The sequence below is a fragment of the Pleurodeles waltl genome, chromosome 3_1, assembly GCF_031143425.1.
Source record: "Pleurodeles waltl isolate 20211129_DDA chromosome 3_1, aPleWal1.hap1.20221129, whole genome shotgun sequence".
Classification (NCBI taxonomy): domain Eukaryota; kingdom Metazoa; phylum Chordata; class Amphibia; order Caudata; family Salamandridae; genus Pleurodeles; species Pleurodeles waltl.
The window spans coordinates 904171398-904195855 of record NC_090440.1 but is presented as its reverse complement, the minus strand read 5'-3'; the positions used below and the strand labels follow the sequence as shown (position 1 = coordinate 904195855).

General features: G+C 46.7%; 1 protein-coding gene across 1 annotated transcript in view; it reads right to left on the bottom strand.

Moving 5' to 3' along the window:
• The window catches only part of GNL2 (G protein nucleolar 2), a 359926-nt gene that overhangs the window by 179762 nt on the left and 155706 nt on the right, over nucleotides 1-24458 (bottom strand). Inside the window, exon 9 of the mRNA XM_069223882.1 lies at nucleotides 17464-17592. Within this exon, the coding sequence (XP_069079983.1) occupies nucleotides 17464-17592 (129 nt within the window). The remainder of the gene's footprint in view (nucleotides 1-17463; nucleotides 17593-24458) is intronic.

Below are 24458 nucleotides of genomic sequence, written 5' to 3'. Positions count from 1 at the left end.
TTGCTGTCACTTTACCATTAGCAGTGGGACCCATGCCAAGATTTAAAAAATTGGAAGTGATGATCCAAGAACCCAAAAGTCTATCTTTGTGTATAAATCCCACACTGTCAGAGTAAGGTCTACATATTTCACACCCTTGTTAGTCCTTGAGGATCTACTGGTGTTTCTTCAGGACCAAAAAAAAACCTAATCCTTACTGGAAGACAGTAGGATGGCCCTCATTACTAGTGTGCCTATATCTTAATGTATCTTACATAACAAACAACCATGGCTGTGGATCAGGAGTAGGTTAGAGAGCCTGATAGCAACTCCGAAACCAAATTGATAGGAGCTGCTTAGCTCACGCAACGTAAGTGGCCCTATCCAGACTGTGGGGGGGTCACCAGTAGAGGAAGTACATACACGCATCGATGTAGGATACATTAAGATGTAAGCACAATTGATGAATGAAGCATGCCACCTAATGGTAGGTGAGGGCACCTGCTCCTAAAAAGCTAATGCTTTCGGTAACCAATATGTTCTTGACGGCTAAGTACTGAGGCACAGTATTTTCAGAACAGTGTACCTGGCTAGACTGTAGATTTATACTTTGGGAGACTGTACACTGGACCGTGGTAATTTTCCCAGGCCCTCTTCTTTTTGGGTAACCATTTATTTGCCACACACAGGGTTAAAATACTTTTGGAAAACTGCAGTTCCATCTAACAGAGTACGGTGACCTAAAATATTTTATTGGTTAGAAAGTCCCAGGGGCAGTAATCTTTTGACACCTGCTCCTACTTTTATCATTCTAGTAAACCGGGTCATGTTCTGGTTCAGGTACCTCCTATTCTGAATCCACAAGGACATGCTCTATTGGCTGAGTAGTCATTCACCACCAAAATGCTATCTCTTCTAAAGAAGAGAGTACAGCTAGTTATGAGCTCACTCTTTATAGGGGAGATCACTAGCCACCTAACCAGGAGGCTTAAGAGACAGGTGGATGGTGGCAACATAAGTGGCTGCAGGAATACAGGTACATTTTTCCCAGTGTCTTTGGTGTGAGGAAAGTATTATTTCCTCAAGGCAAAAACTAGTACTGTTTCACAAAAAGGAGCCCCCTTATGCCTTGTGTGCTGTTTAAATTACAAGAACTTCACTGACTTACTCCTTTACGCCCAACAGACACACCCAGTGTGTTATGTGACCTTTGGGTGAGTTTATTCAGGATGGGGCCGGGTACCTGTTTACTGTGGTTGCAGCCCTATGATGACTGCGTAGAGAAAACCATTATTGGCCAGTGTGCATGTTCCCTCCCACTCAAAAGGTATGTATGACCCATGCCCCTACTCCTTCCCGTCACGTTTAGTGTTGCCTAGTAGTGCTTATATATGCTTATAGTAGTTATAAGGAGAAATAAAGGTAGCCCTTGTGCTTTTCTATACTAGTTTGAGCATGATCAAGCTGGTCCTACAAGATGATACTTTGAGATGAAACACCAGATGCCTCCCATCCTTACTGAGATGAATAGGAAGGGCTATAAATGCTGGCAAGCTTGCTCACACCCATACAAAGGGTGTGCTCTTTACCCATTCCTCATATCCTGGGTGCAGCTCAGAAAGAGAACCTGCAATCCTGTATAGACTGAAGAACGTACATTGAAAACACAAAATGCAAGGTTTGTGTTATGGGACAAGGCGTGGCTGTTGTTTTGGAGATGCTGTTTATTGTTTTATAATTGCATGCAAGTTGGTCTTACATGTGTGTAGTGTGTTTGTCTAATGCTTTGAGATACACTCACAGACAGCCTAGTCTTCAGTTGCCTGACTTGATGTGCTAGTGTTGTTATGCTGATTATCTAAAGTTTGATGTATCAGAGCCTACAAGCAACTATGATTTTCTTCACAACTCAACATATTACACCATTGCGTGGATTTTGCAACCGGAACATGCCCCTGTACTTCAATTTAGTTACCATCATCTGCTTGACTGTGGCTCAGGACTGGAGTGGCTAGTTGTGGTATCCCAGAAGAATCAAATATATGCTGGCCGTCTCACACCAAATTCCTCCTCTCAAGAACTAGCCTGAAACAGCAACAGAACCTCAGAGAAGGAAGCCCCAATACCTACGTTGAAGCTCTTAGAAAAGATGTATTGTTTTATTGAACTCTAAATTAACCCATACAGGAGTTCAACATGATTGAAGAGAATGGAAAATCAACAGCAACAAAGCCACTACCACAGGGATCCAGTTATTTTATCTTTACATGTAAAACACCTGCTTATGGCCAATTGGTTAGTGTAAGCAAGTGCCTCTTTCTGACATGGTTACCCCCACCCCCCACCCTTTTTGCTTGGTATCTGATGTGATATGACTGAAAGTGCGCTGGGTTCCCGCTAACCAGATTCCCAGTGCCACATCTCTTTCTGTAAACTGCAGTTGTTTCCCCACTTCGACCAAAACTTTAGCACCCTCTAAGTTCCTAGTAAATAGTACCCCTGGTACCTGGGGCCTGGTGCACTAAAGAGGGTCCCTTAGGGCTGCAGCATGAACTGTGCCACCGTAAGGGACCCCTTACCAAGCACATGAAAGGCTGCCATTGCAGACTGCGTGTCTTGGTGCAGCCAAAAGTGAAAACATGACATGGCACACAGCCTGTGTGCCATTTGCCCTAACACTGCATGCAATATGTGTAAGTCATCCCTCTAGCAGGACTTACAGCCATAACACAGACTGCAATATATTACAAGTGATGGCATATCTACAGAAGATATGCCTCTACTATGTCTTTGTCGATTGTCAGACATAAGTGACCAGGGAAGCCATTTTAAATGCATGTGCTGGACACTGCTCAATATGAGTTCCCCAGCTACATAATGGCTTCACTGAAGATAGGGATGTTTGGTATCAAACATCTCATACTGGTGAACCCACACTGATGGCAGTGTTGGATTTACCAATACATGCACCCAGAGGGCACCATAGAGGTGTCCCCAGAAACACTACCAGCCCCTGGCGTGTTCGCTGACCAGTTTCTGGTAGCCTGCCACCCCAGACACCGTTCTGGACCCATAGGGTGAGAAACTTCTGTTCTCAGGAGGCCCAGAACAAAAGCCTGTCCAGGAAGAGGGTGAAACCCTACATCCTGTAGGGTGACCTGCTGATTAGCTTTCTGCCACCTTTGAAACGTTGGGACTTCACAACGATGCCTGCAGCCTCAAGACTACAGGACGCCTCAAACATGAGTGCTCAGAGACATGAAAACCCGACATCAAAGGACACCTCTGCATCCATTGCCCCTGACTCGTGGAGAAGAGGACCAAAGGTGCATCTACGTCGCCGAGCACCCAAATCTGTAATCTACCTGTTGGCTGACCTCGGCTGGCTTCCTGGTCACAGCCTGCAGCCTTTTTCCATGAGACTGATCTCCAGTGAAATAAACTGGCATGCAACACTGTACTGCAACACTGTACTACAACCCTGCACCCAGCCGCCCCAGTAACCCGTTGGTGTGGTCCTGACCCTTTCCCAATACTCACCTTAGGTTTTGGAGATTGGTACTGTTAGTCATTGTAGGAAGTTGGCTCTGTATGTGCTATTTCAAAGTAAGGAATAGCATGCACAGAGTCCAAGGGTTCCCCTTAGAGGTAAAATAGTGGTAAAAATAGATAATACTAATGCTCTATTTTCTGGTAGTGTGGTCGAGCAGTAGGCTTATCCAAGGAGTAGTGTTAAGCATTTGTTGTACATACACATAGACAATAAATGAGGTACACACACTCAGACAAATCCAGCCAATAGGTTTTTGTATAGAAAAATATCTTTTCTTAGTTTATTTTAAGAACCACAGGTTCAAATTCTACATGTAATATCTCATTCGAAAGGTATTGCAGGTAAGTACTTTAGGAACTTCAAATCATCAAAATTGCATGTATACTTTTTAAGTTATTCACAAATAGCTGTTTTAAAAGTGGACACTTAGTGCAATTTTCACAGTTCCTAGGGGAGGTAAGTATTTGTTAGGTTAACCAGGTAAGTAAGACACTTACAGGGCTTAGTTCTTGGTCCAAGGTAGCCCACCGTTGGGGGTTCAGAGCAACCCCAAAGTCACCACACCAGCAGCTCAGGGCCGGTCAGGTGCAGAGTTCAAAGTGGTGCCCAAAACGCATAGGCTAGAATGGAGAGAAGGGGGTGCCCCGGTTCCGGTCTGCTTGCAGGTAAGTACCCGCGTCTTCGGAGGGCAGACCAGAGGGGTTTTGTAGGGCACCGGGGGGGACACAAGCCCACACAGAAATTTCACCCTCAGCGGCGCGGGGGCGGCCGGGTGCAGTGTAGAAACAGGCGTCGGGTTCGCAATGTTAGTCTATGAGAGATCTCGGGATCTCTTCAGCGCTGCAAGCAGGCAAGGGGGGGGTTCCTCGGGGAAACCTCCACTTGGACAAGGGAGAGGGACTCCTGGGGGTCACTTCTCCAGTGAAAGTCCGGTCCTTCAGGTCCTGGGGGCTGCGGGTGCAGGGTCTCTCCCAGGCGTCGGGACTTTGGATTCAAAGAGTCGCGGTCAGGGGAAGCCTCAGGATTCCCTCTGCAGGCGGCGCTGTGGGGCCTCAGGGGGGACAGGTTTTGGTACTCACAGTATCAGAGTAGTCCTGGGGTCCCTCCTGAGGTGTCGGATCTCAACCAGCCGAGTCGGGGTCGCCGGGTGCAGTGTTGCAAGTCTCACGCTTCTTGCGGGGAGCTTGCAGGGTTCTTTCAAGGCTGCTGGAAACAAAGTTGCAGCCTTTCTTGGAGCAGGTCCGCTGTCCTCGGGAGTTTCTTGTCTTTTCGAAGCAGGGGCAGTCCTCAGAGGATGTCGAGGTCGCTGGTCCCTTGGAAGGCGTCGCTGGAGCAGGATCTTTGGAAGGCAGGAGACAGGCCGGTGAGTTTCTGGAGCCAAGGGAGTTGTCGTCTTCTGGTCTTCCTCTGCAGGGGTTTTCAGCTAGGCAGTCCTTCTTCTTGTAGTTGCAGGAATCTAATTTTCTAGGGTTCAGGGTAGCCCTTAAATACTAAATTTAAGGGCGTGTTTAGGTCTGGGGGGTTAGTAGCCAATGGCTACTAGCCCTGAGGGTGGGTACACCCTCTTTGTGCCTCCTCCCAAGGGGAGGGGGTCACAATCCTAACCCTATTGGGGGAATCCTCCATCTGCAAGATGGAGGATTTCTAAAAGTTAGAGTCACTTCAGCTCAGGACACCTTAGGGGCTGTCCTGACTGGCCAGTGACTCCTCCTTGTTTTTCTCATTATTTTCTCCGGCCTTGCCGCCAAAAGTGGGGCCTGGCCGGAGGGGGCGGGCAACTCCACTAGCTGGAGTGTCCTGCTGGGTTGGCACAAAGGAGGTGAGCCTTTGAGGCTCACCGCCAGGTGTGACAATTCCTGCCTGGGGGAGGTGTTAGCATCTCCACCCAGTGCAGGCTTTGTTACTGGCCTCAGAGTGACAAAGGCACTCTCCCCATGGGGCCAGCAACATGTCTCGGTTTGTGGCAGGCTGCTAAAACTAGTCAGCCTACACAGATAGTCGGTTAAGTTTCAGGGGGCACCTCTAAGGTGCCCTCTGTGGTGTATTTTACAATAAAATGTACACTGGCATCAGTGTGCATTTATTGTGCTGAGAAGTTTGATACCAAACTTCCCAGTTTTCAGTGTAGCCATTATGGTGCTGTGGAGTTCGTGTTTGACAGACTCCCAGACCATATACTCTTATGGCTACCCTGCACTTACAATGTCTAAGGTTTTGTTTAGACACTGTAGAGGTACCATGCTCATGCACTGGTACCCTCACCTATGGTATAGTGCACCCTGCCTTAGGGCTGTAAGGCCTGCTAGAGGGGTGTCTTACCTATACTGCATAGGCAGTGAGAGGCTGGCATGGCACCCTGAGGGGAGTGCCATGTCGACTTACTCGTTTTGTTCTCACTAGCACACACAAGCTGGCAAGCAGTGTGTCTGTGCTGAGTGAGAGGTCTCCAGGGTGGCATAAGACATGCTGCAGCCCTTAGAGACCTTCCTTGGCATCAGGGCCCTTGGTACTAGAAGTACCAGTTACAAGGGACTTATCTGGATGCCAGGGTCTGCCAATTGTGGATACAAAAGTACAGGTTAGGGAAAGAACACTGGTGCTGGGGCCTGGTTAGCAGGCCTCAGCACACTTTCAATTGTAAACATAGCATCAGCAAAGGCAAAAAGTCAGGGGGCAACCATGCCAAGGAGGCATTTCCTTACACAACCCCCCCCCAAACGAAAGAGGATGAGACTAACCTTTCCCAAGAGAGTCTTCATTTTCTAAGTGGAAGAACCTGGAAAGGCCATCTGCATTGGCATGGGCAGTCCCAGGTCTGTGTTCCACTATAAAGTCCATTCCCTGTAGGGAGATGGACCACCTCAACAGTTTAGGATTTTCACCTTTCATTTGCATCAGCCATTTGAGAGGTCTGTGGTCAGTTTGAACTAGGAAGTGAGTCCCAAAGAGGTATGGTCTCAGCTTCTTCAGGGACCAAACCACAGCAAAGGCCTCCCTCTCAATGGCACTCCAACGCTGCTCCCTGGGGAGTAACCTCCTGCTAATGAAAGCAACAGGCTGGTCAAGGCCATCATCATTTGTTTGGGACAAAACTGCCCCTATCCCATGTTCAGAGGCATCAGTCTGCACAATGAACTGCTTAGAATAATCTGGAGCTTTTAGAACTGGTGCTGAGCACATTGCCTGTTTCAGGGTGTCAAAGGCCTGTTGGCATTCCACAGTCCAGTTCACTTTCTTGGGCATTTTCTTGGAGGCGAGTTCAGTGAGGGCTGTCACAATGGATCCATATCCCTTCACAAACCTCCTGTAATACCCAGTCAAGCCAAGGAATGCCCTGACTTGGGTCTGGGTTTTTGGAGCTACCCAGTCCAGAATAGTCTGGATCTTGGGTTGGAGTGGCTGAACTTGGCCTCCACCTACAAGGTGGCCCAAGTAAACCACAGTTCCCTGCCCTATCTGGCATTTGGATGCCTTGATAGAGAGGCCTGCAGATTGCAGAGCCTTCAAAACCTTCCTCAGGTGGACCAGGTGATCCTGCCAGGTGGAGCTAAAGACAGCAATATCATCAAGATAAGCTGTGCTAAAGGACTCCAAGCCAGCAAGGACTTGATTCACCAACCTTTGGAAGGTGGCAGGGGCATTCTTTAAACCAAAGGGCATAACAGTAAACTGATAATGCCCATCAGGTGTGGAGAATGCTGTCTTTTCTTTTGCTCCAGGTGCCATTTTTATTTGCCAGTACCCTGCTGTCAAGTCAAAGGTACTTAGAAATTTGGCAGCACCTAATTTATCAATGAGCTCATCAGCTCTTGGAATTGGATGGGCATCTGTCTTGGTGACAGAATTGAGCCCTCTGTAGTCCACACAAAACCTCATCTCTTTCTTTCCATCTTTGGTGTGAGGTTTGGGGACTAAGACCACTGGGCTAGCCCAGGGGGTGTCAGAGCGCTCAATTACTCCCAATTCCAGCATCTTGTGGACTTCCACCTTGATGCTTTCCTTAACATGGTCAGACTGTCTAAAGATTTTGTTCTTGACAGGCATGCTGTCTCCTGTGTCCACATCATGGGTACACAGGTGTGTCTGACCAGGGGTTAAGGAGAAGAGTTCAGGAAACTGTTGTAGGACTCTCCTACAATCAGCTTGCTGTTGGCCAGAGAGGGTGTCTGAGTAGATCACTCCATCTACTGTGCCATCTTTTGGGTCTGATGACAGAAGATCAGGGAGAGGTTCACTCTCTGCCTCCTGATCCTCATCTGTTACCATCAACAGATTGACATCAGCCCTGTCATGGAAGAGCTTAAGGCGGTTCACATGGATCACCCTCTTGGGGCTCCTGCTTGTGCCCAGGTCCACCAGGTAGGTGACCTGACTCTTCCTTTCTAGTACCGGGTAAGGGCCACTCCATTTGTCCTGGAGTGCCCTGGGAGCCACAGGCTCCAGAACCCAGACTTTCTGCCCTGGTTGGAACTCAACCAGTGCAGCCTTTTGGTCATACCAAAACTTCTGGAGCTGTTGGCTGGCCTCAAGGTTTTTGGTTGCCTTTTCCATGTACTCTGCCATTCTAGAGCGAAGGCCAAGTACATAGTCCACTATGTCCTGTTTAGGCTCATGGAGAGGTCTCTCCCAGCCTTCTTTAACAAGGGCAAGTGGTCCCCTTACAGGATGACCAAACAGAAGTTCAAAGGGTGAGAATCCTACTCCCTTCTGTGGCACCTCTCTGTAAGCGAAAAGCAGACATGGCAAGAGGACATCCCATCTCCTTTTGAGTTTTTCTGGGAGCCCCATGATCATGCCTTTTAATGTCTTGTTGAATCTCTCAACCAAGCCATTAGTTTGTGGATGGTATGGTGTAGTGAATTTATAAGTCACTCCACACTCATTCCACATGTGCTTTAGGTATGCTGACATGAAGTTGGTACCTCTGTCAGACACCACCTCCTTAGGGAAACCCACTCTGGTAAAGATACCAATGAGGGCCTTGGCTACTGCAGGGGCAGTAGTCGACCTAAGGGGAATAGCTTCAGGATACCTGGTAGCATGATCCACTACTACCAGGATATACATATTTCCTGAGGCTGTGGGAGGTTCCAGTGGACCAACTATGTCCACACCCACTCTTTCAAAGGGAACCCCCACCACTGGAAGTGGAATGAGGGGGGCCTTTGGGTGCCCACCTGTCTTACCACTGGCTTGACAGGTGGGGCAGGAGAGGCAAAACTCCTTAACCATGTTGGACATATTGGGCCAGTAGAAGTGGTTGACTAACCTCTCCCACGTCTTGGTTTGTCCCAAATGTCCAGCAAGGGGAATGTCATGGGCCAATGTTAGGATGAACTTCCTGAACAGCTGAGGCACTACCACTCTCCTAGTGGCACCAGGTTTGGGGTCTCTGGCCTCAGTGTACAGGAGTCCATCTTCCCAATAGACCCTATGTGTTCCATTTTTCTTGCCTTTGGACTCTTCAGCAGCTTGCTGCCTAAGGCCTTCAAGAGAGGGACAGGTTTCTTGTCCCTTACACAGCTCCTCCCTTGAGGGTCCCCCTGGGCCTAAGAGCTCAACCTGATAAGGTTCAAGCTCCAAAGGCTCAGTTCCCTCAGAGGGCAGAACTTCTTCCTGAGAAGAGAGGTTCCCTTTCTTTTGCTGTGTTGCAGTTGGTTTCCCAACTGACTTTCCTGTTCTCTTGGTAGGCTAGGCCATTCTTCCAGACTCCAGCCCTACTTGTTCACCCTGTGCCTTGCACTGTGCTCTTGTTTTCACACACACCAGTTCAGGGATACCCAGCATTGCTGCATGGGTTTTTAGTTCTACCTCAGCCCATGCTGAGGACTCCAGGTCATTTCCAAGCAGACAGTCCACTGGGATATTTGAGGAGACCACCACCTGTTTCAGGCCATTGACCCCTCCCCATTCTAAAGTAACCATTGCCATGGGATGTACTTTTCTCTGATTGTCAGCGTTGGTGACTGTGTAAGTTTTTCCAGTCAGGTATTGGCCAGGGGAAACCAGTTTCTCTGTCACCATGGTGACACTGGCACCTGTATCCCTCAGGCCCTCTATTCTAGTCCCATTAATTAAGAGTTGCTGTCTGTATTTTTGCATGTTAGGCGGCCAGACAGCTAGTGTGGCTAAATCCACCCAACCCTCAGAAACTAGAGTAGCTTCAGTGTGGACCCTGATCTGCTCTGGGCACACTGTTGATCCCACTTGGAGACTAGCCATACCAGTGTTACCTGGATGGGAGTTTGGAGTGGAACCTTTCTTGGGACAGGCCTTGTCTCCAGTTTGGTGTCCATGCTGTTTACAGCTATGACACCAGGCCTTTTTGGGATCAAAGTTTTTACCCTTGTACCCATTGTTTTGTGAAGAGGCTCTGGGCCCACCCTCCTGTGCAGGTTTTTGGGGGCCTGTAGAAGACTCTTTACTATTTTTAGTTTTGGTTGTCTCATCACCCTTCCCCTGGGGAGTCTTTGTGACCCCTTTCTTTTGGTCACCCCCTGTTGAAGTCTTGGACACCCTTGTCTTGACCCAATGGTCCGCCTTCTTTCCCAATTCTTGGGGAGAAATTGGTCCTAGGTCTACCAGATGCTGATGCAGTTTATCATTGAAACAATTACTTAACAGGTGTTCTTTCACAAATAAATTGTACAGCCCATCATAATTACTTACACCACTGCCTTGAATCCAACCATCTAGTGTTTTCACTGAGTAGTCTACAAAGTCAACCCAGGTCTGGCTCGAGGATTTTTGAGCCCCCCTGAATCTAATCCTATACTCCTCAGTGGAGAAACCAAAGCCCTCAATCAGGGTACCCTTCATGAGGTCATAAGATTCTGCATCTTGTCCAGAGAGTGTGAGGAGTCTATCCCTACACTTTCCTGTGAACATTTCCCAAAGGAGAGCACCCCAGTTAGATCTGTTCACTTTTCTGGTTACACAAGCCCTCTCAAAAGCTGTGAACCATTTGGTGATGTCATCACCATCTTCATATTTAGTTACAATCCCTTTAGGGATTTTCAACATGTCAGGAGAATCTCTGACCCTATTTATGTTGCTGCCACCATTGATGGGTCCTAGGCCCATCTCTTGTCTTTCCCTCTCTATGGCTAGGATCTGTCTTTCCAAAGCCAATCTTTTGGCCATCCTGGCTAACTGGATGTCCTCTTCACTGGGGCTATCCTCAGTGATTTCAGAGGTGTTGGTCTCTCCTGTGAGGGAACCAGCATCTCTGACTATTATTTTAGGAGTCAGGGTTTGAGGGACCCTGTTCTCCCTAGATAGGACTGGTAGGGGGGAATTGTCCTCCAAGTCACTATCCTCTTCCTCTGAGTTGCCACCCTCAGAGGGGTTGGCCTTTTCAAACTCTGCCAAAAGCTCCTGGAGCTGTATTTTGGTAGGTTTGGGGCCCATTGTTATTTTCTTTATTTTACAGAGTGACCTTAGCTCCCTCATCTTAAGATGGAGGTAAGGTGTGGTGTCGAGTTCCACCACAGTCACATCTGTGCTAGACATTTTGCTTCTAAAAGTTGGAATACTTTTTAAGAATCTACAACTGGTTCTAGAATCTAATTCAAACTTTTACAAATTTTTAAACTCTAAAAGAAATGCTAAACAGGATCTAACACAAGGCCCTAGCAGGTCTTTTAAGAATTTAGAAAACTTTTCAAATTGCAAAAATCAATTTCTAATGACAATTTTGGAATTTGTCGTGTGATCAGGTATTGGCTGAGTAGTCCAGCAAATGCAAAGTCTTGTACCCCACCGCTGATCCACCAATGTAGGAAGTTGGCTCTGTATGTGCTATTTCAAAGTAAGGAATAGCATGCACAGAGTCCAAGGGTTCCCCTTAGAGGTAAAATAGTGGTAAAAATAGATAATACTAATGCTCTATTTTCTGGTAGTGTGGTCGAGCAGTAGGCTTATCCAAGGAGTAGTGTTAAGCATTTGTTGTACATACACATAGACAATAAATGAGGTACACACACTCAGAGACAAATCCAGCCAATAGGTTTTTGTATAGAAAAATATATTTTCTTAGTTTATTTTAAGAACCACAGGTTCAAATTCTACATGTAATATCTAATTCGAAAGGTATTGCAGGTAAGTACTTTAGGAACTTCAAATCATCAAAATTGCATGTATACTTTTTAAGTTATTCACAAATAGCTGTTTTAAAAGTGGACACTTAGTGCAATTTTCACAGTTCCTAGGGGAGGTAAGTATTTGTTAGGTTAACCAGGTAAGTAAGACACTTACAGGGCTTAGTTCTTGGTCCAAGGTAGCCCACCGTTGGGGGTTCAGAGCAACCCCAAAGTCACCACACCAGCAGCTCAGGGCCGGTCAGGTGCAGAGTTCAAAGTGGTGCCCAAAACGCATAGGCTAGAATGGAGAGAAGGGGGTGCCCCGGTTCCGGTCTGCTTGCAGGTAAGTACCCGCGTCTTCGGAGGGCAGACCAGAGGGGTTTTGTAGGGCACCGGGGGGGACACAAGCCCACACAGAAATTTCACCCTCAGCGGCGCGGGGGCGGCCGGGTGCAGTGTCGAAACAGGCGTCGGGTTCGCAATGTTAGTCTATGAGAGATCTCGGGATCTCTTCAGCGCTGCAAGCAGGCAAGGGGGGGGTTCCTCGGGGAAACCTCCACTTGGACAAGGGAGAGGGACTCCTGGGGGTCACTTCTCCAGTGAAAGTCCGGTCCTTCAGGTCCTGGGGGCTGCGGGTGCAGGGTCTCTCCCAGGCGTCGGGACTTTGGATTCAAAGAGTCGCGGTCAGGGGAAGCCTCGGGATTCCCTCTGCAGGCGGCGCTGTGGGGCCTCAGGGGGGACAGGTTTTGGTACTCACAGTATCAGAGTAGTCCTGGGGTCCCTCCTGAGGTGTCGGATCTCCACCAGCCGAGTCGGGGTCGCCGGGTGCAGTGTTGCAAGTCTCACGCTTCTTGCGGGGAGCTTGCAGGGTTCTTTCAAGGCTGCTGGAAACAAAGTTGCAGCCTTTCTTGGAGCAGGTCCGCTGTCCTCGGGAGTTTCTTGTCTTTTCGAAGCAGGGGCAGTCCTCAGAGGATGTCGAGGTCGCTGGTCCCTTTGGAAGGCGTCGCTGGAGCAGGATCTTTGGAAGGCAGGAGACAGGCCGGTGAGTTTCTGGAGCCAAGGCAGTTGTCGTCTTCTGGTCTTCTTCTGCAGGGGTTTTCAGCTAGGCAGTCCTTCTTCTTGTAGTTGCAGGAATCTAATTTTCTAGGGTTCAGGGTAGCCCTTAAATACTAAATTTAAGGGCGTGTTTAGGTCTGGGGGGTTAGTAGCCAATGGCTACTAGCCCTGAGGGTGGGTACACCCTCTTTGTGCCTCCTCCCAAGGGGAGGGGGTCACAATCCTAACCCTATTGGGGGAATCCTCCATCTGCAAGATGGAGGATTTCTAAAAGTTAGAGTCACTTCAGCTCAGGACACCTTAGGGGCTGTCCTGACTGGCCAGTGACTCCTCCTTGTTTTTCTCATTATTTTCTCCGGCCTTGCCGCCAAAAGTGGGGCCTGGCCGGAGGGGGCGGGCAACTCCACTAGCTGGAGTGTCCTGCTGGGTTGGCACAAAGGAGGTGAGCCTTTGAGGCTCACCGCCAGGTGTGACAATTCCTGCCTGGGGGAGGTGTTAGCATCTCCACCCAGTGCAGGCTTTGTTACTGGCCTCAGAGTGACAAAGGCACTCTCCCCATGGGGCCAGCAACATGTCTCGGTTTGTGGCAGGCTGCTAAAACTAGTCAGCCTACACAGATAGTCGGTTAAGTTTCAGGGGGCACCTCTAAGGTGCCCTCTGTGGTGTATTTTACAATAAAATGTACACTGGCATCAGTGTGCATTTATTGTGCTGAGAAGTTTGATACCAAACTTCCCAGTTTTCAGTGTAGCCATTATGGTGCTGTGGAGTTCGTGTTTGACAGACTCCCAGACCATATACTCTTATGGCTACCCTGCACTTACAATGTCTAAGGTTTTGTTTAGACACTGTAGAGGTACCATGCTCATGCACTGGTACCCTCACCTATGGTATAGTGCACCCTGCCTTAGGGCTGTAAGGCCTGCTAGAGGGGTGTCTTACCTATACTGCATAGGCAGTGAGAGGCTGGCATGGCACCCTGAGGGGAGTGCCATGTCGACTTACTCGTTTTGTTCTCACTAGCACACACAAGCTGGCAAGCAGTGTGTCTGTGCTGAGTGAGAGGTCTCCAGGGTGGCATAAGACATGCTGCAGCCCTTAGAGACCTTCCTTGGCATCAGGGCCCTTGGTACTAGAAGTACCAGTTACAAGGGACTTATCTGGATGCCAGGGTCTGCCAATTGTGGATACAAAAGTACAGGTTAGGGAAAGAACACTGGTGCTGGGGCCTGGTTAGCAGGCCTCAGCACACTTTCAATTGTAAACATAGCATCAGCAAAGGCAAAAAGTCAGGGGGCAACCATGCCAAGGAGGCATTTCCTTACAGTCATCAAACAGTACCTGGTTGCAGAACTTGTTTTTCCTCCCATAGGATTACATTGCGGAAGTGTCACATTTTACACCTAAAAAAAATTCTAATTTAAAAACGTACTTATCTGACCGATTTTTCTCTGATGCTTAAACATTTATAAAGATATTTGCTATTTTTTTAATAAATTGATGTGGATCTCTTTCTTGAGTCATGTATCTCATTTATTCTGATTATTTGCATTTGTAGATGTCTTGCACTCCTCTGTGTTAATCCTAAGGCTGCTCTACCACACTACGCCTAAATAGATCACTTTGGGATTGTATAGCAAGCCATGTTCACTCTCTGTGGAATCCCCGGGACCCTTTATACGGTGTTTACATAATACATAAGGGGCCAGCTTCCTACAGTTAGTATAAGCTAATCTCTTATTAAAATGAGTCACAACGCAAATAATAGTGTATAATACATGATCACTTTGTTGCTATTAACCCCTTCGCAGCTAATAACATAACAGTTACGTCCTTGGCTACGGCGCTGAGGTGCAAGGACGTAACCATTACGTTCTTGGACTGGCTCATGAGGGGAGCGCTAGCGCTCCACCCATGAGCCTCGCCGCCCCCAGGGCAGGGATGGAAGGGGAATCGCTTCCCCTGCACACTGAAACATCTTATCCCATGGCAAGCAAGAGGCCATTTGTTTATTTTGGGTTTTGGTTTTACATTTGGGGCATGAGACCTTGGCTAACTCTCAAAATCGCCCTACTTGGAATGGTGAGGGCTGCACTTTTTGGACTTTGGGACACTGCCATGTAGAAAAATCCACAAGACCTAGACATATCTGAAAACTAAACATCTGGGTGAGTCCAGGGTGGTGTGCTTCACATGCACTCCACATCATTTTCTTACTCACAATGCCCTGCAAACCTCCAACTGTGCTGGAAACCACACATTTTTTCCACATTTTTGTGATGAAACCTTCCGGAATCTGTAGGAATCAACAAAATTCCTAGCACTCAGCATTTTCTCATCTATACTGATAAAAATGATGCCCTACTTGTCAACTTAAAAATGTTTTTTTTTTTTTTTTTTTCAAACTGCCCTTTTGGACCCGCTTTGGGTCCCCCTCAATTTCGGCTCTTCCCTGTCACAGGCACTTGTCCCACCTACACAAGTGAGGTATCATTTTTACCAGGAGACTGAGGGGACTGTTGGGTGGTAGGAAATGTGTCCCAGTGCAGTGATCCCACACAGAAATGTGGTAAAAATGTTATTTTTTTTTTTTAGCTAAATGTGAGGTTTGCTGAGGATTCTGGCTAAGAAAACACTGGAGGACTCACACCTCCCTGGACTCCCTTGGGTGTCTTTTTTTCAGAAATGTCTGGGTTTGGTAGGTTTCCTTGTATGGCTCCGACCACCCGCGCAAAAACAGGTAGTTTTGTATTTGATAACTTTGATGTATCCAGATAGTGTTTTGGGGCATTTCTTTTTGCGGGCACTAGGCATACCCACACAAGTGAGGTATCATTTCTATCTGGAGACTTGAGGGAACGCTGGGTGGAAGAAAATTTGTGTCTTTCTGTCACCGAAATGTGAGGAAAAAGTGTTTTTTTGGCCAATTTTTGAGGTTTGCAAAGGTTTCTGGGTAACAGAACCTGGTGAGAACCTCCATCCTGGATTCCCCTATGTGTCTAGTTTTAAAAAATGCACAGGTTTGCTAGGTTTTCCTAGGTGCCGGCTGAGCTAGAGGCCAAAATCCACAGCTAGGCACTTTCCAAAAAACAGCTCTGTTTTCTTTGGGAAAATGTGATGTGTCCACGTTGTGTTTTGGGGCATTTCCTGTGATGGGTGCTTGGCCTACCCACACAAGTGAGGTACCATTTTTATTGGGAGACTTGGGGGAATGCTGGGTGGAAGGAAACTGTGGCTCCTTTCAGATTCCAGAACTTTCCGTAACCAAAATGTGAGGAAAAAGTGTTTTTGGGCCAAATGTTGAGGTTTGCAAAGGATTCTGAGTAACCGAACCTGGTGAGAGCCCCACAAGTCATCCCCTCTTGGAGTTCTTTAAAATGCACAGGTTTGGCAGGTTTCCCTAGGTCCTGGCTGAGCTAGAGGCCAAAACATACTGCTAGGCACTTTGCAAAAAAACACATCAGATTTCAATGTAAAAATGTGATGTGTCCATGTGGCGTTTCCTGTTGCGAGCATTAGGCCTACCCACGCAAGTGAGGTACTATTTGTATCAGGAGACTTGGGGGAACACAGAATAGCAAAACAAGTGTTAGTGCCCCTTATCTTTCTCTACATTTTTTCCTTCCAAATGTAAGACAGTGTGTAAAAAAGAAGTCTATTTGAGAAATGCCCTGTAGTTCAGATGCTAGTATGGGCACCCCGGAATTCAGAGATGTGTAAATAACCACTGCTTCTCAACACCTTATCTTGTGCCCATTTTGGAAATACAGAGGTTTTATGATACCTATTATTCACTCTTTCTATTTCAGCAAATGAATTGCTGTATACCTTGTACAGAATGAAAACCCATTGAAATGTGCAGCTCTTTTATTGGCTCTGGGTACCTAGGTTTCTTGATGAACCTACAAGCCCTATATATACCCGCAACCAGAAGAGTCCAGCAGGCGTAACGGTATATTGCTTTAAAAAAGCTCACATTGCAGGAAAAAGTTCTAGAATAAAACGTGGAGAAAAATGGCTGTTTTTTTCATCTCAATTTCAATATATTTTTAATTCACCTGTTATTTTCTGTAGGAAAACCTTGTAGGATCTACAGAAATTACCACTTGCTGAATTCAGAATTTTGTCTTCTTTTTGGAAATGTTTAGCTTTCTGGGATACAGCATTGGTTTCACACCCATTTCTGTCACTAACTGGAAGGAGGCTAAAAGCACAAAAATAGTAAAAATGGGGTATCTCTCAGTAAAATGCCAAAATTGTATTGAGAAATGGGGTTTTCGGATTCAAGTCTGCCTGTTCCTGAAAGCTGGGAAGATGGTGATCTTAGCACTACAAACCCTTTGTTGGTGCCATTTTCAGGGGAAAAAACCACAAGCCTTCTTCTGCAGCCCTTTTCCCCCATTTAAATAAAAAAAAAAATAAAAAAAAAAGGTTTTGCTGTATTTTGGCTTATTTCTTAGTCTCCTTCAGGGGAACCCACAAAGCCTGGGTACCTCTAGAATCCCTACGATGTTGGGAAAAAAAGGTTTACAAATTTGGCGTGGGTAGCTTATGTAGACAAAAAGTTATAAGGGCCTAAGCGTGAACTGCCCGAAACAGCCCAAAAAAAGGCTTGGAACCTGAGGGGAGGGGGGTTGGAGGGGGGGAGGTTTGGCAGGGAAGGGGTTAATGTAATCCACATGGGAAATAGATACTCACTGCACTAACAAAAAAAATATTAAAAAAAAATTATAATAATGATAATCAATCAGCCCCACAGTTTCCTTCGGACATATTACTACATGCCTGACCTACCTTGGTTTCACCGGCCAGGGGAGCCACATTGCAGACTTTCTTAGATCGCAAAGTGTTGATTACAGAGCTCTTGCCAACATTTGGATAGCCGATGAAGCCCACGCTGATCTGCTTCTTGTCTGTGTGCAGCTGTTTAGGGGAACAACACACACATATACATTTGAAAATTCAGGCTGGCAAGCAAGAAAGAACTTGAACAGAATTATAGCTTTACAACGCAGCAGAGGAAAAAGCAAACACTGCTCAAAATCCCACTATAAACACGGTAAAACATATCAGCAGTGTACATAAATAATTTGGGTTGCAGTTTCCTTTTTCAGAATAAACAAAGAATTTAGTTTGACTGCCCATTTACAGTCTACATCTTCGCCAGTATAAATCTTTATAATAATGAAAGTGGAATGGCACTAGCATATGCTTGTTTCACATGGAATTTAATATAGCAGCTAAAAGAAATTAGGACAATATTTATAATCAGAAAACAGGTAACACAATGTCAATTCTGGTACACTTACTTTGTTTAAAGGTGGTTTAAAAAAGTAAATGCAAGCATCTCAGTCCATAATATTGACTTCCCAATTTCCATAAATATCCTGTGAGCATACAGACTCCGGTATGTTGGTGGTAGCTGTTAATAAGGCTGTTTTCACATCCTTATAGAGTAAGGGCCCCAATAACTAGTGGAAACCAGAGGTATGATTATAGCTTACCACTACATGGACTATGGTTCCAGGAGGAAGGGAGAACTTGGGAATTCCTACTAAGCATCGCCTTTAGAGCAGGTTTGAAATCCTCAGGAAGCTAAGAAGGAAACCCTGTGATTCCTCATTCACTTGTTTTCAGGAACTCCTATGAGATCCTGTGTTGCGCAAAGTAAGACCAGATGTCAGGTATTAGCTCCTGAACTGGAGCAATGCTGGACATCAGCTTAGGAAAAGCACCACTGCCATGGTCTTGGCACCCACTAATTAATGAATGCTTGTTGTCCTGGGCTGTACCAGTATAGGACAAAAGGAAGGAAAATTATAGCAAAGTCAAAATAAGGGTTTAAGTTACAGACAAGGACATCTCAAGTCCTAACATCAAGCCTGTAGACAGTCTGTTAGCTCTCCTGTACTGAGATCTTAGGAACAAGACTGAGAGGACGATGTCATAGTAGAGCTGAATTCTTTATAGAGCTTATGGAATAAAGGAAGGTTCTTTGAGAGTATCATGGTGTCCTAGCAACAAAGCTCGCAAGGTTCAAAACACCACACAAAGTTGAGTTAACATCCTTTTAGATGTCATCACCACTGTGAAGGACGTTTGTATATAACCGCGGATGATACAGGCATTTTCAGTGAAAAGAGTTTCTTATGGAGGCTCATCAGATGCTTCTCTGTAACCAGAAGTCTAGAAGACACCAAGTAAACAATAAATATCTACTAATCGGCACAATTCCATGGAGCCTCGCAACAGGAAAACAATTAGACTATACAACCTTTGCTTATCTGTCCAAATGATATACTTTGAGAATAGTCTGAGCACAATCACAAATGTAAAACTGTTCCATAGTTGATGTATCAACGTTACTGACTTTAGTTTAAAAACCCTCAGCAAAGAACACTGTCATAAGGAGTTTAAACCCTGGTACTATCATTTAGCAACTTTAATGAGTCCTAGTGTAAAGGCCTCGTGACTTCATCCAAGAGTTTTGGCTGCTTTCAGAAGCCAAAATCTTTGGATCAAACAAAACTGATCATCATTACTCCAATGGGATCACATAATTCTGATGGGGCTAGTAACTCCTCTTACCAGCTCTCTGTGAATAAAAAGGCTACTCGTAAAACTGGCCAAAGTACACAAAAGCAGACTAACCCCAATGGTGTTATTTGGTCACACAATAGTTACCGTAATGCCCGGAAGGAAACCTAAAAGGAGCGGAATGCGTGTGTGGCTGCCTCACTGGTCTGAGAACATGTGCTTGAGGTGCCGTTTATTTTGTGCGTACTACGGTACGTTCATGTGCCCAGTGGCACTGTGCCGCTCATGTACCCAGTGCAGCTGAACTGCTCATGTGTGGTGGGTGAGGCTCATCATGTAATAAGAATGGATCTGAGTTTCTTCTAAAAGTATAACTTGCCACACCAATGTCCACTGTACTCGGCATTTAACCCATTCTGTTGGGCCTGGACTGACCTCACCATATGCAGCGCTTGTCGCTCATTCTGGAGGTGGGTTTGCTGGGGCCTTTCTGCTGCTTACTGGACCGTGCTCCTCAGCCAGGACTACGACCATTTATGGTGCCTTCACGAAGGCTTCTAGAACGGTGGGGGAGGGAGTTGTCAAAGAGGTGAAACTGCAGGAAATGTAATCTACGTGTAGAAATTTAGGTCCTGAAGGACTCATTCCAGTGACATAGGTTAACACAAATTTTCACCAACTAACACAAGTCATCTCCTACCAGCAGAAGGGGCGAGGGAGGGGAAAAAGACTAACACAAGGGAGACATACCATTTTGAAGACTTGACCAGAGAGGTCACTGAGTCATTGTTTAAGAGCCACTGATACACTTATAATTCAATAGTGATTAGCACCAGCTTGGTTAATCCCTATTTACGCTAATATACCTATATGGACTAGAGCAAGCAGAGGAAAATAACGTTATGTCCAGTGGTTCGTAATACAGTTATTTAGAAACATTATTTTTTCCTTATTGCAGATGTCATTTGATGGCAATTGTGCAATACTGTGTCGTAGTTACAATAAAGTACCTGTCTTTATAACAAGATAAAGCACTGGCTGTACATTATATCTATTGGAGGTTATTTTGTGCACTCTAGTTCAGAGTCTCTAACCCCTCACTACCTTCCTGAGTAAGCCTTGGACTGCTTGCCCATATCCTCCAAGAGAGGTGAATGCTAATGGTGTGTACTTGGTGCTTGGTTTATACATTTGCATTGTGTTGAATTGCAGTATCTGTGTAGTGCTTTCTAAACTTATATAGTGTTTTGAAGCACTTACATACATGTACAACAATCTACACTGTGTCGGTTGTGTGGTTCTAAGGGTGTTGTTATTTTGAGCTTATGTGGGAAGTGTTTCCATGCCCTGCATGGGGACCACTGAAGTGCGGGTATTGTTATGGGATGCAGGACACAGCCGTGTGATGGATGAGGGTATGTGAGAGACAGGCATGCAAATTACAACTGCAATAAGAATTAACCAGCTAAGCCAGATGTAGGAAGCTGGCCCTTAATGAGGTCAGGTCCGCAGTTCACAGAAGATTTTAGGTCTTTTTCAAAGGCAGGCAGTCCTGCCATGTTTTTGGGGACACAGATGCAGGGCGAGTCGACTTTGGTGCAGATTTTATACAAGAGGGATGCTTTGCTGACAGGCCAGCAGGGTTGGTAACCAGTCAGCTGCTTCTTTTCTACTCTTCTGCTTTTGTGGCTCTGCAGGGTCCTTGGTCTTTTTAGATCATCAGGATCTGGTTCTCTGGTGCCAGCGGCTCCCCTAAATACTGAATTTAGAGGCATTAGGGGTGTGTAGGGTAGTAGCCAATGGGCTACTGACCCTTGGGGTCACTACGCTTCCTATATGACCACTTCATGTAGAAAGTGGGCGTAACGCTATCCCAGAATTCATAGGTGTGCCATCTCAGACACATGGGGGGGGACCGTCTACCTGACTAGCTAATTTTCCTGCCTGCCCAGGTGCCAATGGGCTCTGGACAAGGGGGTGGGCTTCCTTTCCTGTGAGGAGAAGCCTACATTGTTATTTCAGAGGCAGCAGTCCTTTGGATCTTCCCACCTTAGGAAGGCTAATCAGAAGGTCATCCTTGGAAGGGGGTATTACACAGGCTTTTGTTCTGGGCCTCCTGAGAGCAGAAGGATCTCACCCTGGGGAGCAAGAACCATGTCTCGGGTGGCAAGCTGGCAAAAACCAGTCAGCAAGCACACCAGAGGCTGGCTGGGTTTCAGAGGGCACCTCTAGGATGCCCTCTGCGTGCATGTATTGATAAATCCATCACTGGAATCAGTTTGGGCTTATCAATACAAGATGTTTGATAACAAACATCCTAATTTTCAGTGAAGTCATCATGTAGCTGGGGAACTAATATTGTCCAATGTCCAGTACATGCATTTAAAACAACTTCCCTAGCCGCTTACTATGTCTGAGAAATGACAAATACATTGCATGGGCATATCTGCTGTTGTAGAAATACCCTCCCATGTAATATAATGCACCCTGCCTTAGGGCTGTCAGGCCTGCTGTAGGGGTGATATATATGTTGTATGCAGAGTTAGGGGACATGGCACACAGGGATGTGTGACATGCTGTGTTTTTATTTTGGTCTGCACCAAGACATATAGCCTGCAATGGCAGCCTGTCATGTGCTTGGTAAGGGGTCCCTTAGGGTAGCACAATTTGTGCTGCAGCCCTGAGGAACAATCCTTAGCACCTCAGGCCTGTGGTACCAGGGGTACCATTTACTAGGGACATACAGAGGGTGCTAAAGGGTTTGCCAACTGGGGAAACAATTATACAGTTTACGGAAAGAGATCTGGCACTGGGGACCTGGCTAGCAGGAACCCAGTGCACTTTCAGTCGAAATCACATCAGATACCAGGCAAAAGGTGGGGGTAACCATGGCAAAAAGAGGCACTTTGCTAAACCACAGCAGTAGTGTGTTGCTGTGTGCTTGTATACCAAAAATGAGGTTAATCAGAGAGAGTCCAGTAATCCATAAGGCGACATCAAGCAAAGATGATGTCAAATGAGTAAAAGAATGCCAAAATGGGCAAGAACAAGGATTGGTGACATAAGCAGTAGCCATACATCGTTGGAATTTAATTTGTTTGTTTAAAAGTAGGGATATTTCCTTCCTTTAAACAATAAATTCTCTGAATAAATACACCCCATCAAGGAGGACTGAAATGGAAGCTCAGTCAAGGCTGGGAACTTGGGCACAGCCTACACAAACGTTAAAGGCCCAGATCCACCTACTTCTGCCAGGCTGAACAAAGGCAATATTTTGAGCAGGAGTTCACAACCCAAACTCCTCTCAAATTCTCAAAAGCTCCCAAAGGCAGGAAAGAGCTAGAAGGGTTTTGGCTCAGACACCAGTCAGACCTGCACATGCCAGTGTGAGACAAAGCACTTGGTAATTTGATGACCTGGCAGTTTAAGAGCAAACTGGCCAGCCTCACATTACCCTTCTATCCTCACCCCTCCAACCAATCCCAATAATTTTCTTACATCTCAGAGACCCATGTTTTTTCTAGTTTACATAAGGACACATCCTGTCCTAGAAATTCCATCCAGAACAACTTCCACTTTCATTATTAGTAATGAATGAATTTTTAGGGGAAGAAAGAGACAATGCGGTGAAAGGAGACTTGCTATGCTTATTGTTTCAGCTAGGACAGCAGCATAGCACCGATTTGGCAGCAGTTTTGGCCAACTCCCATGGCAGGGGCTGTAAGGAAATACCTCCTTGGCATGGTTACCCCCTGACTTTTTGCCTTTGATGATGCTATGTTTTGATTTGAAAGTGTGCTGAGGCCTGCTAACCAGGCCCCAGCACCAGTGTTCTTTCCCTAACCTGTACTTTTGATTCCACAATTGGCACACCCTGGCATCCAGATAAGTCCCTTGTAACTGGTACCTCTGGTACCAAGGGCCCTGATGCCAGGGAAGGTCTCTAAGGGCTGCAGCATGTCTTATGCCACCCTGGAGACCCCTCACTCAGCACAGGCACACTGCTTGCCAGCTTGTGTGTGCTGGTGAGAACAAAAACGAGTAAGTCGACATGGCACTCCCCTCAGTGTGCCATGCCAGCCTCTCACTGCCTATGCAGGTATAGATAAGTCACCCCTCTAGTAGGCCTTACAGCCCTAAGGCAGGGTGCACTATACCATAGGTGAGGGCACCAGTGCATGAGCACTGTGCCCCTACAGTGTCTAAGCAATACCTTAGACATTGTAAGTGCAGGGTAGCCATAAGAGTATATGGTCTGGGAGTCTGTTTTACACGAACTCCACAGCACCATAATGGCTACACTGAAAACTGGGAAGTTTGGTATCAAACTTCTCAGCACAATAAATGCACACTGATGCCAGTGTACATTTTATTGTAAAATACACCACAGAGGGCACCTTAGAGGTGCCCCCTGAAACTTAACCGACTATCTGTGTAGGCTGACTGGTTCCAGCAGCCTGCCACACTAGAGACATGTTGCTGGCCCCATGGGGAGAGTGCCTTTGTCACTCTGAGGCCAGTAACAAAGCCTGCACTGGGTGGAGATGCTAACACCTCCCCCAGGCAGGAGCTGTAACACCTGGCGGTGAGCCTCAAAGGCTCACCCCTTTGTCACAGCACCGCAGGACACTCCAGCTTAGTGGAGTTGCCCGCCCCCTCCGGCCACGGCCCCCACTTTTGGCGGCAAGGCTGGAGGAAACAAAGAAAACAACAAGGAGGAGTCACTGGCCAGTCAGGACAGCCCCTAAGGTGTCCTGAGCTGAAGTGACTCCAACTTTTAGAAATCCTCCATCTTGCAGATGGAGGATTCCCCCCAATACATTTAGGGATGTGACCCCCTCCCCTTGGGAGGAGGCACAAAGAGGGTGTACTCACCCTCAGGGCTAGTAGCCATTGGCTACTAACCCCCCAGACCTAAACACGCCCTTAAATTTAGTTTTTAAGGGCTTCCCTGAACCTAAGAATTTAGATTCCTGCAACTAACAAGAAGAAGGACTGCTGAGCTGAAAAACCCCTGCAGAGGAAGAACAGAAGACACCAACTGTCTTGGCCCCAGACTTACCGGCCTGTCTCCTGCCTTCCAAAGAATCCTGCTCCAGCGACGCTTTCCAAGGGACCAGCGACCTCTGAATCCTCTGAGGACTGCCCTGCTTCGAAAAAGACAAGAAACTCCCGAGGACAGCGGCACTGCTCCAAAAGAACTGCAACTTTGTTACAAGGAGCAGATTTAAAGACCCCTGCAACTCCCCGCA